This window comes from Microtus ochrogaster, chromosome 6 (genome assembly GCF_000317375.1).
Source record: "Microtus ochrogaster isolate Prairie Vole_2 chromosome 6, MicOch1.0, whole genome shotgun sequence".
In the NCBI taxonomy this organism is placed as follows: domain Eukaryota; kingdom Metazoa; phylum Chordata; class Mammalia; order Rodentia; family Cricetidae; genus Microtus; species Microtus ochrogaster.
Genome location: NC_022013.1, coordinates 11,204,796 through 11,221,583, shown reverse-complemented (window position 1 = coordinate 11,221,583; position 16,788 = coordinate 11,204,796). Strand labels below are relative to the sequence as shown.

General features: G+C 44.0%; 1 protein-coding gene across 2 annotated transcripts in view; it reads right to left on the bottom strand.

Annotated features, from left to right (window-relative positions):
- Epb41l5 (erythrocyte membrane protein band 4.1 like 5) overlaps positions 1–16,788 on the bottom strand; it is a 113,061-nt gene that overhangs the window by 31,626 nt on the left and 64,647 nt on the right. For both annotated transcript variants that reach the window (XM_013346693.2, XM_026779806.1), the window contains exon 17: positions 6,648–6,808. In XM_013346693.2, the coding sequence (XP_013202147.1) occupies positions 6,648–6,808 (161 nt within the window). The remainder of the gene's footprint in view (positions 1–6,647; positions 6,809–16,788) is intronic.

Sequence of the window (16,788 nt, the reverse complement as noted above, 5' to 3'; positions counted from 1 at the left end):
CAAAAAAAAAAAAAAAAAAAAAAAAAAAAAAGAACTGCTGTTCCCTGTGGACCCAAGGACCACCTGTAAGCCTTTGGTCTTCTGGACCAAATTCAAGGGTTCCATGAGAACTGGGTCTACTAACTCCTAACCGAACATGTTGGCAACAAGAATCTCACTGCTCAGGAAGAGACTGATGTGATGACTTCAGTAAGAAGGGTCCATGGTCTCTCAGTTTGAATGCTTGGTCCCCAGGGAGTGACACTACTTTAGAAGAACTCTCAGCTACCTCTCCAGCACCATGTCTGCCTGTGAGCCCCCATGCTTCCCACCATGTGATAATGGACTAAACCTCTGAAACTCTTAGTCAGCCCCAATCAAATGCTTTCCTCTGTAAGAGCTGCCTTGGCCATAGTGTCTTCACAGCAACAGAACACTGACTAGGACAACCGATTACATTCTCTCTCCGAGAAAGGGCCCCAGTCCTTTATCTGATGAAAATGGAGATTAAAGAAATCTAGCAACCTGAAAGGGATCTTCAAAGCCCCCCCCCACCCCCCAAGAGAAAACCTCAGATCTTATTCCCTCAGGCTTTTGTGACTGACTGATGGCCACAGGGCAGAAACTAAATGTTATGTTTAGCTCCTTAACCTCTCTGGACATAAAATTGTCTTCTCCACTATGGTTCCCTCAGAGAAGCCGGGGAACTTTAGAATCAGGTTTGGGGGAAGGGAGGCAAATAACCACTTGGAGTGGTGGCCTGTCACAGCCTTAAGACCGTGTGGTCCCCAGGCAGTTGTTTTCCTTACTAAAAGCACCGCACAAGGCTGCTCAGCTTTCACAAGTGCAGCCTGTGGGAGTCACACACGTCTCATCTCAGCGGCCACCATGCTCAGGTGGGACAACACGGGGCCCAGGTGACCCAGGGCTCTCAGAGCTACAGCACACACGTGGGCATGAAGCCACCTCCCATTCCTGCTGCTTCACTAACAGGCTCCTTTGCCAGCACACGCATGTACTGTGAAGCTGTGCAGAGATCACATGGGATCCAGATGACACTGGTTGGTGTTCACAAATACAACTGTGGTGAGATACATGAACTCTTCCTTGTATCTTTGCTTTCCTGGGCCTAGGCCACATGGACTGTCTCCTGTTCTGCCCATGTTACCCTAACTATATATAAAGAAAAAAAGGTGAGAGTCTCCACTCAGCCTGTGGAACATGTGAATCCCACACAGACTTCAATCCCAATGTGAGGTGGGCTCATTTTATCACAGACTGAACTCACCACAGTAGAAAGGAAGCATGTGGATTTATCACCATCAAGATGGAGGGAATGTGACATCCTTAAGACTGGGAAGGTCATGTGACTTTACTACCATCTTGGATACTTGGATACTGTGGATCTTGCAACCACATGGAATAGATCAAAAATGTTTGCCCACTAAAACTTCCCAGCGCCACTTGCCACGCCCCGATTCTACCTACAGTGGCAGCCAGGGTTCTGTCTGGAGGTGATGAGTGATGAGGACAGGGGCACAAACTGGCCGGACAGTTTAGGGTAAGAATATGCTCCCTCCCTGGAGGGAACCGGTTTCTTGGCTGAAAGCCAGAAATATTCTTGTCTCTCATGGTAGCTTCATGCTTTCCAGAGACGTCTGGCATCTGACCTGCTTCTAAATAAGTCAGGGTTACCTCTTCAAGAGGAAAATGTAATGGCTCACTAAAAGACCTAACATTCAAGCTGGTTCTGGTCAGATTCACGTCCAAGGGCCACTCCTTGAAGGTAGTTCACCTTAAGCCATGCTAACAAATCCCTCAGGGGCTTGTCTTGGTGTCCATCAGACCACTCTCAGCCAACATTTCCTAGCAACTTTTAACAATAATTTGTTACTAGAGACTTCAGAAGGTCAGTGTATGCTGGCTGAGTTTGAAAAAAAAAATGGACCATAGGGTGTGTGTTGCAAAGTCTTTTCTTTCAAAGATAGGTAACCACCCAGAGTCAGTATTTTGCAAACCTCCTCCACCTTGTGAAACTCTTGCATACAGGCCTGTTTACAGAGCCCCGGATGCCAAACATTCCATAGACTTGACTCTACTGAAACTCTTCCTTTAATGGCATTTAGGAATTAGCCAATCACATCAGTCTATAAAGGTGAGCTTCCACCAATGGGGTGACACAGGGACTACACTGTGACAGGATCAAAACTAGAGACCTTCTCACCCTGGAGCGCTGGCTTGCTTGATCTGCTTGCTTGTGCACCCTGTGCAAAAGCCCTGTGGCTGAGCTACTTTCGCCTTGTTCATGCGCCTCTATGTGTGATGCCAGGTGTATTCTTTTTCAAATTACTTAACATCGTTTTTCATTTTTTTTTTTTTTGTTTTTTTTGTTTTTCGAGACAGGGTTTCACTATGGCTTTGGAGCCTGTCCTGGAACTAGCTCTGTAGACCAGGCTGGTCTCGAACTCACAGAGATCCACCTCCTCTGCCTCTCGAGTGCTGGGATTAACACACTGTAACCATTATAAAATACAGAGTACATTGGACAGGAAGACAGAGAAGATGAAGTTGGGCATGAGAATATATGCTTGCATTCCCAAGGCTTTGAAGGCTGGGGCAAGTGAATCACTGCAAGTGATCCCAAGGCCAGCCTAAACTACACAGCATGTTGTAGGTGAGCCTGGGCTACATACTGAGACCTTGTGTCAAAACAAAACAAGACCAAATAGACTTTCACTCTCTAAACAGTTTTGAATGTTGTATGTGCATGTGTGTGTCTGTGTGAGAAGATATGTGTAGCACAGAGACCAGAAGTCTTCTTCTACTAACACTTTTTTTTTTTTTAAAGGCAGGGTTTCTCTGTGAACCTGGAGCTCATCAATTTAGCTAGGGTGAGCTGGGGGATGGGTAGCGAAGAAATCCTCTTGCCTCTGCCCTTCCTCCCTGCCCTGCTGTGGTCATAGACAGGTGATGCCATGCCTGGATTTTATGTGGGTGCCGAGGATCTGAACTTTAGGTTCTTTTTTTTTTTTTAAGATTTATTTATTTATTATGTATACAGTATTGTCAGTATTCTGTTTGCATGTGTGCCTGCAGGGCAGAAGAGGGCACCCGATTACCTTACAGATGGTTGTGAGCCACCATGTGGTTGCTAGGAATTGAACTCAGGACCTTTGGAACAGCAGGCAGTGCTCTTAACCACTGAGCCATTTCTCCAGCCCTGAACTTTAGGTTCTTATGATTTTGTGGCAACCACTTTACCAATGGAGCCATCTCCCTAACTGTAGGACTTCTGCTCTTTATTAATATAAGAATACATATATTATATAAGAGTATTATATAAGAATATATTATAAGAATGTTCTAACTAGTCTCATTGATTGGCTTTAGGGAAATGGTATAACTATGAACTCAGTTCCATTAACAAGATACCCTTCTTGGGAAGAATTTCTTCCGTCACCACTTCAATAGCATTCAAGCCTTTCTTGAATACCTTCTATAATGAAAACATACCCTTAGATGTCTATATCTAGGGTATAGCAGAAGGAACTTAAAATATTTTCCTTATATGGATACAAAATTTGCTTTGTTACACTTGTAAACTGCTCCTAAGACTCACCAGTAAATCACTATAAATAATTTCACAAATGACTTCAAAGGATACAGAAAATTGTCTTGATCTCTTAAAAATTTACATATTTTTATTACTGTATGTACATGATGAGTGTGTAGGAGGGAGGATGTGCATGCCACCGTGGGTGTGTGGAGGTCAGGGACAACTGTGTTGAGTCATTTCCTTCTTCTACCTTTATGTGTGGATCAAACTTCTATCATCAGACTTGTGCAACAAGCACCACCCTGGCTGAGCCATCTTTCTAGACGGGAACCCTACTCCATTATACCATGTCATTCTCACCCACTTCAATCAGCTAACAACTATATACTTCATAATTCTTTGGTAATAAAAGTTATTATGGCACTGAAGGAACAACTAAACTTTTAAAATTTATATGATATCAAACAGAATGTAAATAAAATCAATATTTCCATCTCCATGAATAAGATGTAGAACACAGGCAGCCATCATATTCATGAGATCAAATGCACTTGTGTGAGTCCACCATGCTTGGTCTGGAGACTGTTGACATTCCCTGATGGAAGGGGAGTTGGGTCACTGGACCCTCACCTGAGTGTCGAGCACTCCCCCTAGCCATGTGGATACAATTCCATCCTAACTGCACATAGCTGGAGAGAAAGTGATTGGGAGGGGCTAGAGTATACAGGCTGGGGAAGACAGACTAACAGGGATCCATTTACACTGCTATTGGGGAGCTCTCAGCCATGCTGGGTGCAGACCTTCCAGTGTAGCTGCTTTAGGGACACCAACACTCACCTCTAACTTCTCACTCACACTCTGGAAGTAAGCACAATCAACTCACTGTTGCCTCTGGTGGAATCAGACTTTGGTTTGTCCTGGGGACCTTATGAGGAGGATTCAGATTCTGTTCACATCTCCCCCAAGAAGGAATTCTCCTAACAGCAGGCTATTTTTATTCCGATCCTAGAAGTACTTTGCTTTAAGGTAGTTTTGCCTCTGGCAGGATCCAGATGTGAAGGCTTTGGTTTATTATCGTTTATCTTTCTCACTTTGAGGAAGAGCAACCATTTCTAAAGAAGGTAGAGCCCAGGGCAAGAATTTAACTATCTAAAAGAAATTATGACAAAGGAAACACTAATATCTGACAGATATTAAAACAAAAATGGAGAATTTTTTTTTTTTGATTTTCGATACAGGGTTTCTCCGTAGCTTTTGGTTCCTGTCCTGGAACTAGCACTTGTAGACCAGGCTGGCCTCGAACTCACAGAGATCCGCCTGCCTCTGCCTCCCGAGTGCTGGGATTAAAGGCGTGTGCCACCACCGCCTGGCTGGGAATTTTTTTTAAGATTTATTTTTAATTACATGTATAGGAGTATTTGTGTGTGGGTAGGTGTATATGTGTTGATGTAGGCCCCTAGAGCTGGAGTTACAGGTTACTGTGAGCCATTCAATGTGGGTGCTGGGAACCAAACTCAGGTCCTCTGCAAGAGCATCTGTCCCTTCTGAGCCATCTCTCTCCAACTTCGTGAAGAATGTCTAATGACTTACTGTCTTTAGAAAAACAATGACAGCATGAAATCTGCAGGCAAATGAATGGAACTAGAAAATGAATCATGCTGAGTGAGGTAAACCCAGACCGAGAAAGACAGACACGGCAGGTACTCCCTTTATATAGGGTATTAGCTGTGAAGTAAAGGATAACCATGCTACAATCCACAGACCCAAGAGGCTAGCTATCAAGGAGGACTCAAGGGGGATGGTCCGACCCCCATGGGGAGGAGAAATAGAAAAGATTTCGTGGACAGACTGGGGGCAGGTGGGGAGGTGGGGGGGGAAGTACTAAAAAAGATGATTGGAAAGTGGGGGTATTTTAGGGTGAGATAGAAACCCAGTGAAAGGGAAACTCCCAGGAATCTACGAGGATGACCACAGCTAAGACTCACAGCCAGAAGAGTTGCCTGGCCATCTCCAGTGACCAGATAAGACTTCCAGTAGAGGGAATGGAACACCAACCCATTTATATAACCTTCAACCTACAGTCTGCCTCTGCCTATGGATCTGCTGGGGTAAGGGAGGCACAGGCATTGTGGGAGTGGCCAACCAACTGGTCCAGTCTCAGGCCCATGCCATAAGAGGGAGCCCACCCCTGACACTGCCTGGAGCGCCAGGACCCACAGGCTGGAAGACCCAGAGACCTAGGATAGAACCAGACATGACTGGAGGGAAAAAAAATGTCAATGTAATGATGCCTAATGATAGTCTGCTACATTCAAAGATTGGTGCCTTAGCTCAGTTACCAGGGCAGCTTCACCAAGCAGCTGATGGAAACAGATGCAGAGGCCCACAGCCAAACAGTAGGCTGAGCTTGGGGAATCCTGCTAAAGGAAGGGAAGGATTGTAGGAACCATAGGGATCAAGGACATTACAAGAAAACCCACAGAGTCAACTAACCTGGGCTCACAGGAGCTTATAGAGATTGAACTGACAACCAGGGAGACTATATATATGTGGCATATATGTGACAGTTGTGTAGCTTGGTCCTCTTGTGGGAATCCTGACAGCAGGAACAGGGTTATCTGCGACTCTTCTACAGGCTTTTGGGACTCTATTCCTTACACTGGGCCACCTTGCCCAGCCTTACTTACTACAAGGGGAGGTGCTTAGTCTTACTGCAATTTGATATGCCATGTTTTGTTGATATTCAGGGGAGGGCTATCCTTTTCTTAACAGAAACAGAGGAGTGGATTGGGGCAGGGCAGAGCAGAGATGAGGGAGGGGCTGGGAGGAGAGGAGGGAGGAAAAACTAGTTAGGATAAAAATTAAACAGCAAAAAAAGGATGTAATCAAAAGGTGTTGGGATTGGAGACAGCTCATCAGGTAAAGGTGCCTGATTGGACACCTGAGGATGTGGACCTACGTTTGATCGCTGAACTCACATGGTAGAAGGAGAGATGCAACCTGCAAAGTGGCCTCCAATCTTCACGTGCACAACATGGTATACCCCACCAAATAAATACGTGAAACAAAAATGTTGTAAATGTCCCTGAGACGTTACAGAACAGGTACTTACTCTCAGATTCCACTTTGGGCTCCTCTAATTCATTTGACCTGGTGGCTACATTAATGTCATCTGGTGCTAGGGATGTCCTTGTATTTGATGTCCTTGTTACATCACCAATGGTTGTTTCTAGTAAGTCTGGGCTATTTAGCAATTCGACATTCAGAGGCAAGCTGTAAAAGTAACAGAAAATTTACTTAAACCAGTAAATTTATCATTAAAATACAAACAAAAAAATGTTGGAAAAATTAATTGACAAGATTTATTGAACTGGCTTTATTTACTTTTTACAATCTTTGAATATATGTTTTTCCAGTCAAGATGGAGCAAAGGGAATGAATTGGCTTCCTGACTGAAATAACCTGAAGGCAGAAAATAAACTATTCTCCGACGACAACAAGGGGCAACAAAAGAGAATCATTCTGAGAGCCAAGAAACAGGAGATGAACGCCCTGAGAGCCTGGAGAGCACGGAGAACACAGTTAGGCCACAGTGCAGAGGCAGGGACCGGGGAGCAGGGGACTACCTTAGGTGACAGAATAGGATGAGATCTGGGAACAAACACCTGGGCTACTAATGAGGACACCACCGGTTGTGTCCTGGAGGGTGTTTGCAGGCCAGTTTAACAGAAGAGGGGCACCTGGAATGTGAGCAGCACCAGATTATGGGCTGGGGGCCCAGACTGAACAAGGAAGGAAAAAGGGGGTTTGGAGAGATGGTTTAGCAGATAAAGCACTTCCCTTGCAGGCATAAGGGCATGAGTTTAGAGCTCCAGAACCCATGGGAGGAAAGATACAACAGGCAAAAAAATCTGTATCCCAATGCTTCTACAAGGAGATGCAAAACAGAGACAGAAACATCTCAATGATGGACAAAAGACTCTAACCAACAGCATGGGAAGGACCAGCATCAGAAGCTGTCCTTTGACCACACTCATATACAAATGTACAGACAGATTAAAACATATCACATAAAAGGGAAGAAGGAGACAGCCAGCCGAGCACTGGTGAGCACCTTATGTTTCCTGGCCAGCGCCACGGCCCAAGCTGCTCCTGTCATCATGTTTTCCTGAGAGGATGAACTGCATTCCTCTGAACTGGGAGTCTAAACAAATCCCTTCCCCTTAATTTGCTTCTGTCACAAAAAGGGAAAAGTAGCTGATACAAGGTCAAAGGGCGAGTGCCAGGGGAGCAAGCAGGACAGGGTCCTGGAGATGAGCAGATGCATAAATGCTAATCCTGCTGGCATTTGCTAGAAACCTCCTACAAGGCCTGGGAAAGAACTACTTGAAGGCATGAGAGGGAAGTTGTGGTACTCACACTTTCTACTGACACAGTGAAAACAGAATTCACAGAGCACTCAGTATTCAGAGCACATGCTTTTGTAGTGAAGAGCACTAGCCAACAGAAACACTCTGTGTGACAGACTCACCTAGCGAATCATAGAAATGAGACCTGAAAGGCTCAAACTACTACCAGGTAAGCCACACTTAAAAACCTTGGTATTCCATCACCTCAGCATCCTCTGACTTCATTTCATGGTCTTTGTTGTCCCTTTGGTTAGAGTTGAAGCTGGGGACAAAAGTTAAGTTTGCCTTGAGAAACTCGAGTTGAATGAGGAAAGGGACCAGTGCTTGAGAAGTCTCAGCAGGTGAGTAACAAAGAGAGAAGGTGAATTGTAAGGATGGAGGCGGATTCTTAAAATGAAGTCTTTAAAGAGACAGAGCAAACTTGTAGAAAAAGTAAGAGGAATAAAGAAAAATAAGCCACGTAAAGATGGCATATAGACAGAGAATCTGGACTCTTTATTTGAATCTTTTGACTGTGAAGGAGCTAAGTACAGAGAGACATTTCATTGTATGAACTGCTAAGCTGGACCAGCATATACACTTTAAAGGTATCTTGAAGGATTTGTTGCTTTAGAAAAGAGGTTCTGCTTTTGTTTCCACAGAAGATGAGAACATAAGGATTTCTTCCAGACTAATGTGGTTTGATGGACCAAGACTCCCAGAAAGGTCACCATGAACACCTCCCAAAATTACTTTGCCCCAAAAAATGCAGTAAGCATTTGGAGAGAACTATGTCCAAATTCCCTAAATGATTGTTCCAATCGCTACGTTTTCCATATGGAGGCTAGTCTATGCTTATTGAAGGTTGTGGAGTCGGGGAGCAGCTTGGGGAAGCCTTTGGGATGCTGGAGGATGTTCGGGACAGAGAGTCCTTGGCATCATGCAGGGGAGATCCAGGGAGCTGGCGGAGCCTGAGGAGGCTCGGATCTCAGATCGTAGTGATTCTGAGTCATCTCGAAAATGTCTATTCTTTTGCCCCGCCCCAGGAGAAAGAACCCTTTTACAGAGCAACTGCCCCTCCTGTTAGTGGGAGGGAAGTAGAAGAGTTGTGGAGACCAGAGCCAAAATAAGACTTTTTGTGTAGCTGTCTGTATATCAGGCCATTTTTCTTTCTTTTAACTAACCATACCTCGAATGATTCTGCCCTTTACTATTCACAAGTTTCATATCATTGAAGCAGCTGTTGGGTGAATGAGATGACTGCCGCTGTGGTCCGGGTTCCAGGCTTGGTACCTATCCCAGTGAATCAGCTGGTCCTGAGCCATCCTTGCTGAGATACCACAGCTATAATGGTCGATTGTCACTGCTGTGGCCTTCACTGCAGCAGCCAGAATTGCCATCAGCTACACGGTGGCGTGGCTAGCACTGTTGATTCCCTAGCCAGACAGATTGCCACTGCTTTAGAGACCCAAAATTCCCTTAATGAGCATATTCGCCAGGGCATTTTCCAACTTAACCTACAGACTGCCCTTTTACAAGGGCAGTTAGATTTCTAAAGGATTTGCATATGGTTAGTTGCTCCCCTTCCTTAAATCATAGTTGTGGCACGCAGGGGCCAGTCAAGAACCTTAGTGCTACTGTCAGCCTGTTGAATTCATAAGGGACCATGAAACATGCAATTTCTTCCTTTTACTGCATTCCTTGAGGTTAATGAAACTAGTGTTCTTCCTATTTCCATCGATTCTCTAACTAAGGGCATTCTTTATGGCCTAGGCTTGCTGAAAAGCTGGTCTGGGACTGTCGTCACCCTAGGAACTCTAATAGCGGGAGAGTTTTTATTGCTCTGCCTTTATAACAGGCATCAGCAGCAACAACAGTAAGCGCTTTAATGTTGTTGCTAAGCAGCTAATGCTTGCCCAAGTAAGCGGGCTTCCTCCAAGCGCAGTATGGGTCACATGGCCAGTGAGCCAGAGACAGGTAAGACAGGAGCCTGTCACAATCAACCTAAGACAGAGGCCTTGCGTGTCTTGATGACAGGTAAGATGTGAATTTGTGCTTCTGCAGTCTAAGACAGGCCTGGTCTAATTATATAGAAAAGGGGAGCTGTTAGGGACTGCAGACCCTCAGACCCTGAACTTTCTATGACCTCTTGCCTGCCGGAGTAAACAACTTGTTTTCCTATGCTTGCAGCTGCTCTGAGCACAAAACCCTCATGAGTTCCTGATAACAAGGAAGTGGTTTCCACTATATAAGCTGCCCTGGGACACAATAAAATTGGCATTCTTGCTTCAAGAGTGGCCCGCGTCTCTATGTGTTCTTTCTCTCCAGACCCTTGCCCAACCACGGTTCCAGGTGGTGCAGGTGCCACACAAAATCACAACATACAAGGAACAAAAGGAGAAAATCATAAAACGTTTGAAAGTGTGAAACAGGTAACTACTAACTAAGGGACTACTGACTAGAAAGACTACACCATTCTAAAATCTAGCTGGGTATGGTAGCCCACACTTTTAGTTCCAGCACTCATGAGGCAGAGGCAGGCAGATCCCCGAGTTTGAGACCAGCTTGGTCTACCCTGTGAATCTGAAACTAGTCAGGGCTACAAAGTGAGCGCTCCATCTCAAAAACAATACGAAACAATCAGAGGCCAGACTGGTCTCACAGTCATTGATCTTTCGGCACAAGATCACTGGTACTTGGCCTTTTCACTGCTCACGGTCCCCACGGAAACACAGAGCTGAGCGGACCAACTCTTCCACTTACCCATCTTCTATCACATGCCCTTTTAAATGTTGTGTCTAACAGATAGATCTTTTCTCCATCCACGGTCACAAATATTGTATCTATTTTCTAGTTATATTAACTTAGGTCTGTTATTAATTTGGAACTAATTTTTGATATTATTTAAAAGAACAGTCTAATTTCACTATGTGTGTAGGCATAAATGTGAACACATGTTTGTGTAGAGGCCAGATTGTTTTTTTCCCCCAGTTTGTTTGTTTTTTTTATTTGGTTTTTCAAATCAGGGCTTCTCTGTGTAGCTTTAGAACCTGTCCTGGCACTTGTACTGTAGACTAAGCTGGCTTTGAATTCAGATCTACCTGCCTCTGCCTCCTGAGTGCTGGGATTAAAGACGTGCGCCATCACCACCTCGCTTGAGGCTGGAGGTTAATATTCATCTTTTTACCTAGTTTTCTGAGACACGGTCTCTCACTAAACCAGGACCTCACCAACCTGGCGAGTCTGGCTAGCTCTAAAAAGGATGCACCAGTTCCTCCGACACAGCTCCTCACACGCCTGTACTCACCCACCCCAGCGCTCAGGGAGCAGATGCCCACCAACACACTCAGCTTTCCCGAGTTCCGAGGACTGACCTCACAGACTCTTTACTCACTGAGCCAGCCCCCAGCCCCAATTCAGTCTATGTGGATGCCTGGCTGACTCAACACCATGAGTTCCATGGGAAGTCACGTGAGAGTGACAACATACACCTGCATCCGAGTACTCAGGAGGCCAAGGCTGGACGATCACTATAGTGAGAGGTCAGCTCGGGTTACATACAGAGAGACTGCCACAAGCAGACTGATGGTGCACACCTGTAATCCTAGCGCTTGAGAGTTGGAGACAGAAGAACTGGGAACTGGTGCCAGTCAGTCAGAGGTGCATGTCCTTCCACAATTAAACAATAGTAACAAAAGAACTAAAGGAGCAGAAATTATTAAAGAAAAAGGCAAGTCAGCATCTTAATATGAAAATAAAAATTTTGTATTAGAAAAAAAAAACAACCAAAGTAAAATAGTGAAGTGAACCAAAATTATACTAGTAAATTATATCATATACAGAAAAAATAAACCACTTAAAAAGGCTAGCAGGCTGGTTTTTAAAAAGGGATAAAATTATAAATAAGAAAGGGCAGTTTAGAGGGAAACACAGGTGGCTCGTGAAGGAAACGTAAACATAAACTACACTGAAGACACCCACCCCGCATCTTCACTGCGGTGGCAATTTCACGGCTGATATAATGGCTGAGTTCATCCAGCTGAAAAGTTGGATACCTTTGATCTAGACTAATTAAAATGCAATAGTATACTCACAGTTAGAAAAACCCAGAGCCAACGGAAGTATAAATGAAACACAGTGTTTGGTTATTGTCTGCCTACAAAAGGAGTACTGGACGGAACCTGAATGGGGCTGTGCTGTGCAAAGTGGTATGCGGGTGCAATTCTGAAACTAACATATACTGTCCACGTGGGGAAATCTGGAAACCCCAAGACTGTTGGGAGCTAGGACTGAAGGAAACCTGGAAGAAGAAATCCAAAAAAGCCAAGAAGCACAAGTACCGGCTCCAGCTTTATCAGCCTGTTGACTGAGTCCAGACGCAGTGCTGTCTGCAGCAGTAGGAAGAGACCCACTAGTCAGACTGTGAGTTTAAAGACTACACCAAAATTGGTGTCTTAAAGAATGGCTGATGTCACCGGAGGTGGTGAGCAAGCCTTTAATCCCAGCACTTGGGAAGCAGAGGCAGGTGGATCTTTGTGAGTTCAAGGCCAGCCTGGTCTACAGAATTAGTTCCAGTACAGTCAGGGCCACCCATAGAAACCTTTGTCTTGAAAACACAAAAACAAAACAAAACAAATAAAAAAAGAATAGCTGATGTCACAGCTAAGTGCAGAAGCTCTGGTAAGAAGGGGGCAGGTGAGAGTGTCCAGGTGCAGTGTGATAGGGTCCCACAAGCTAAACCTGGAGTAGTGGACCAGCAAGCAGGCTGAATACAAGAGTTTATGAAGTCATGTGCAAGCAGACAGAGCTGCAGGCTGAATCCAAGAGTTTATAAAGTCATGTGCAAGCAGACAGAGCTGCAGGCTCCTACTGAAGAATACCAACTTACCAGATTAGAATGATATTTGGCCAACCATCACAAATGATACCTAATTTTTACAATCAGGTTACATGAAAAATGTTATCTTCTAAAAATTACTTTTTAATTTATTTATTGTGTATGTCACAGAGCAGATGTGGAGGTCAGAGAACTTGTGTGGGAATCAGTTCCCTTCTTCCACCATTTGGGTCCTGGGGACTGAACCCATGTGGTTGGCCTTGGCAGCATGTGCCTTGCCTGCATGATCTTCCTGGCCCTGGGTTATGTTTTTGAGGGAGAGAGAATAACACAGTGCACATGGTAAAATAATTATAAACATAAGCAGCTTGAGAACATAAAACTTGATAGATATATGGGCTGGAGAGATGGCTCAGTGGTTAAGAGTACTTGTTGCTCTTGCAAAGGATCTGGGTTCAATTCCCAGCAAGTGCATGGTGGCTCATGACCATCAGTAACTCTAGTTGCAGGGGCAGACTGTGAGACTCTCTTTTGAGTCTTTAGGGACCGGGCATGCACATGGTACAATTTGTACATACATACATACATAGATGCAAACAGAACACTCATACATATAAAATCTTAAAAAAGAATGCCAAATATATTTTAAAAAATTTGATATATATTACTTTTAACTATTACAATCAAATAACCAAATACTGGTAATAGGACAAACAGACATCAAGTGTTCTCTTGTCTGATGAATTATAAACATATCACAGTCCTTGTCAATAACGTATAACCTGGACTCAACCATGAGGAAACATTCAGGTTAATCTAAACTGTCTGAAACATACTATTTAAGAAAACAAATGTTAAAAAACTAGGCATGGCTAAGGAAGCATTACTAAGTTAATAGAACCATTAGTAGATTAATAGACCCAAGAAACACAATAAACTACTAAATATAATCTGGCATGGGTCAAAGATATTGATACAAATGAAAGCATTAGGGAAAACTAGAGGTTGGAATGTGGAAGGAACTATAACAGTGGTTTTTTTTCTCTTTTTATCATAATTTTTTGATTTAAATTCTGTATATGTATTTTTGTGTGTGGATATGTGCAGGTAGGTGCCCTCTGAGGCTAGAGCAGAGACACAGGCAATTGTGACTCACCTGATCTGGGTGCTTGGGACCAAGCTCATGCCCTCTGCAGGACTGGTACTCACTTTTAACCACTGAGCCATCTCTTTAGCTCCTTCATTTTCTGAATCTATACACTAACTGCCTCATAGATATGGAAAAAATTACTGTGTTTTTCTCCTAAAATATACGCACTGAAGAATCTGAAGGTTAAAACTCATTATCTGCAAATTACTGTCAATGAATTCAGGGAGGGAAATCCACTTTTGCCCCTGAACAAGGAAATCTTTAAAGGAGGAATTGGCATGTCATTCTCTTCTATAAAATTTACTATAGGCTCCGAACAAAGCAGACTCTTCCCCTGCGCCTTGGGTGCAGGGCTCCCTGAAGAAGCTCTTCCTGCCAGTTTTTATTCTATCCTTCACCATGTTCCTTTCTCCCGATGCCTCTGAACTAGTGGAAAACTATTTTCTGTGCCTCACTCCTTATCTCAACTGGATCATCTTTTCCAATTCCACCTCTCATACTATAGCCACTCACAGAGACATCGCCTTGTTTGCAAAGTTTCAACCTTTACTTAAAATCACTGCATATTTGTCTGTGTGTACACTGGCAGCCTTCTGCAAACGTGTGCCATTCATTATGGGAGGAACTGTCAAGTCACTGCTCTATTCTAAGAATCTAGGATGGTACACATACAAAAAATGTACTTAAGAAGCCACTGTATCCCCCTATATTCCATGCATGCTAGGCAAAATACCATTAAGCTATATTCCTAGTCCTCTTTTTACTTTTTAAGACAGGATTTTGCTCAGTAGGCCATGAATTTACAATCCTCCTGTCTCAGCCTCCCAAATAGCTCAGAATAAAAGACCAAGCCACCAGATTCAGTTTTGAGCTACTAATTTTGACATATAATTAAGTGGAAATACCACTTAGGCATAAGAAAAACCCTTGTGAGATCTCAAACGCTTGTCTCAGGCCTACTGGAGATGGTACACTTAAGGCTTAGTGTTGGGGAAGAGGAAAAATTCTGGGACTATGGCTTGAGGTACTGCTCCTGACTTAGAATGCTGCTATGACACTTCAATAACGGGCTTTTATATGTATAAATATGTTTTCTATTGAAGCATTGGTGTAGGAGGTCCTTCTATGTGTTGCTTGTATTGGTTAATGAATAAAGAAACTACTTTGGACTGATAGTGGTGGAGAACAATTGTCTATATTCTGTCAATTATGTTTTAAATAAATGCTGATTGGCCAGTAGCCAGGCCAATATTGTATAGGTGGGACAACCAGACAGGAAGTAGAGGCTGGGTCAATGAGAACAGGAGAATTCTGGGAAGGAGGAAGCCTTTTCCTCCCCAGTCCTGTCCAGACACTGAAGAAGGAAGATGTGACCTTCTGAGCCGTGTGGCTAACACAGATAAGAATAATGGGCTAATATAAGTTATAAAAGTTAATAAGAAGCCTGAGCTAATGGGCCAATCAGTTTATAACTAATATAGACTCTCTGTGTGATTTTCTTTGGGACTAAATGACTGCAGGAACCGGGCAGGACAGAAACCCCAACAAGCAGGCCCTGCTGTTACATGATAGGGCAGAACTTCGGTAGGTGGAGAAGACAGAGCTGAATGCTGAGAGGAAGAAGGGTAGAGTCAGAGAGAGAGAGAGAGACGCCATGGATCCGCCTGGATCCACTGTAGACAGACATTGGGAATTTTATCCGGTAAGTTACTACCACATGACGATACACAGATTAATAAAAATGGGTTAAATTAAGATGTAAGACTTAGCTGATAAGAAACTAGGGCTAGTGAGTCAAGCAGTGATTTAATTAATAAAATTTCTGTGTTGTTATTTCGGGGTTAAGCCAGCTGGGCGGCCAGGACGAACAAGCAGGCCCTCTTCTTGCAACAAAACATGATTAATAAAAACTCATGGTCAGAAATTGGGGTTCAACCTGAAGATCCAAAAAGCAAAACAGCCAACCACTGGCTCTTACCTCAACCTCAGTCTGAAATGGTGATCTTGCCTCCAGGAATCTCAGAATGAGACTGTGTCTGAGAGCCCCCCTCCCCCCCCGACAGTTTTATAATCCTCTCTAGGGCAGGGATTAAGGCATGCACTACCCCATTTCTATGGCAACTAGTATGGCTACTGGGATTAAAGGTGCATGCTATCATAACCTGGTCTGTAAGGCTGACCAGTGGTACTGTTTTATTCTTAGATTTTCAGGCAGTCTTTATTTACTAAAATACAATTGAAATGCCACTACATTCTATTGTCTTGGTTATTGGTATATAAGATGTGGGTGACATTTATCTTCAGGAACTGACAATCCAGGGGCTCATTGTTTAGCCTAGTCTACCTGGCAGGTTCTAGGTTGGTGACAATTTTATTTTTAAGGAATACGTGTACAAAATATACATGGCTTGATTACCTTTTTGAAAAGCTAGGCCCATATCTCAGATACAACTTCTTCTTCCTGCCTCTGGGATTGCAAGCACAAGCCAACAAATTTGGCTTCTAAATGGTTGAGAGCAGTGTGTGTTAGAGAGAGTGGGAGAGCTGGGGGGAGAGGTGGGAGGGGGTGAGAGTGTCCCTTGCTTCTGCTGCTGTACTAGGATTCTCCTGTGTCTGCCTCTCATCTCACAGTGAAGGTGCTGAGATTACTGCTGGCTTTGCGTGGGGTTCCAGCCAGAGCTCAGGCACCTGTATGATGGAGCCATCTCCTCCACTTTGTACTTGTTTCACTTGCCACATACAACATGGATGCAGCATATATTACCATCGGTCTTTCCAGGGCCATCTTCAAAGCAGAATGGCTAGTGCATTCCTTCCACCTTTTTACCCTAGGCCCTGCCAAGGCTGGCATGTGCATGCGCTCCCTCCCTCCCTCCCT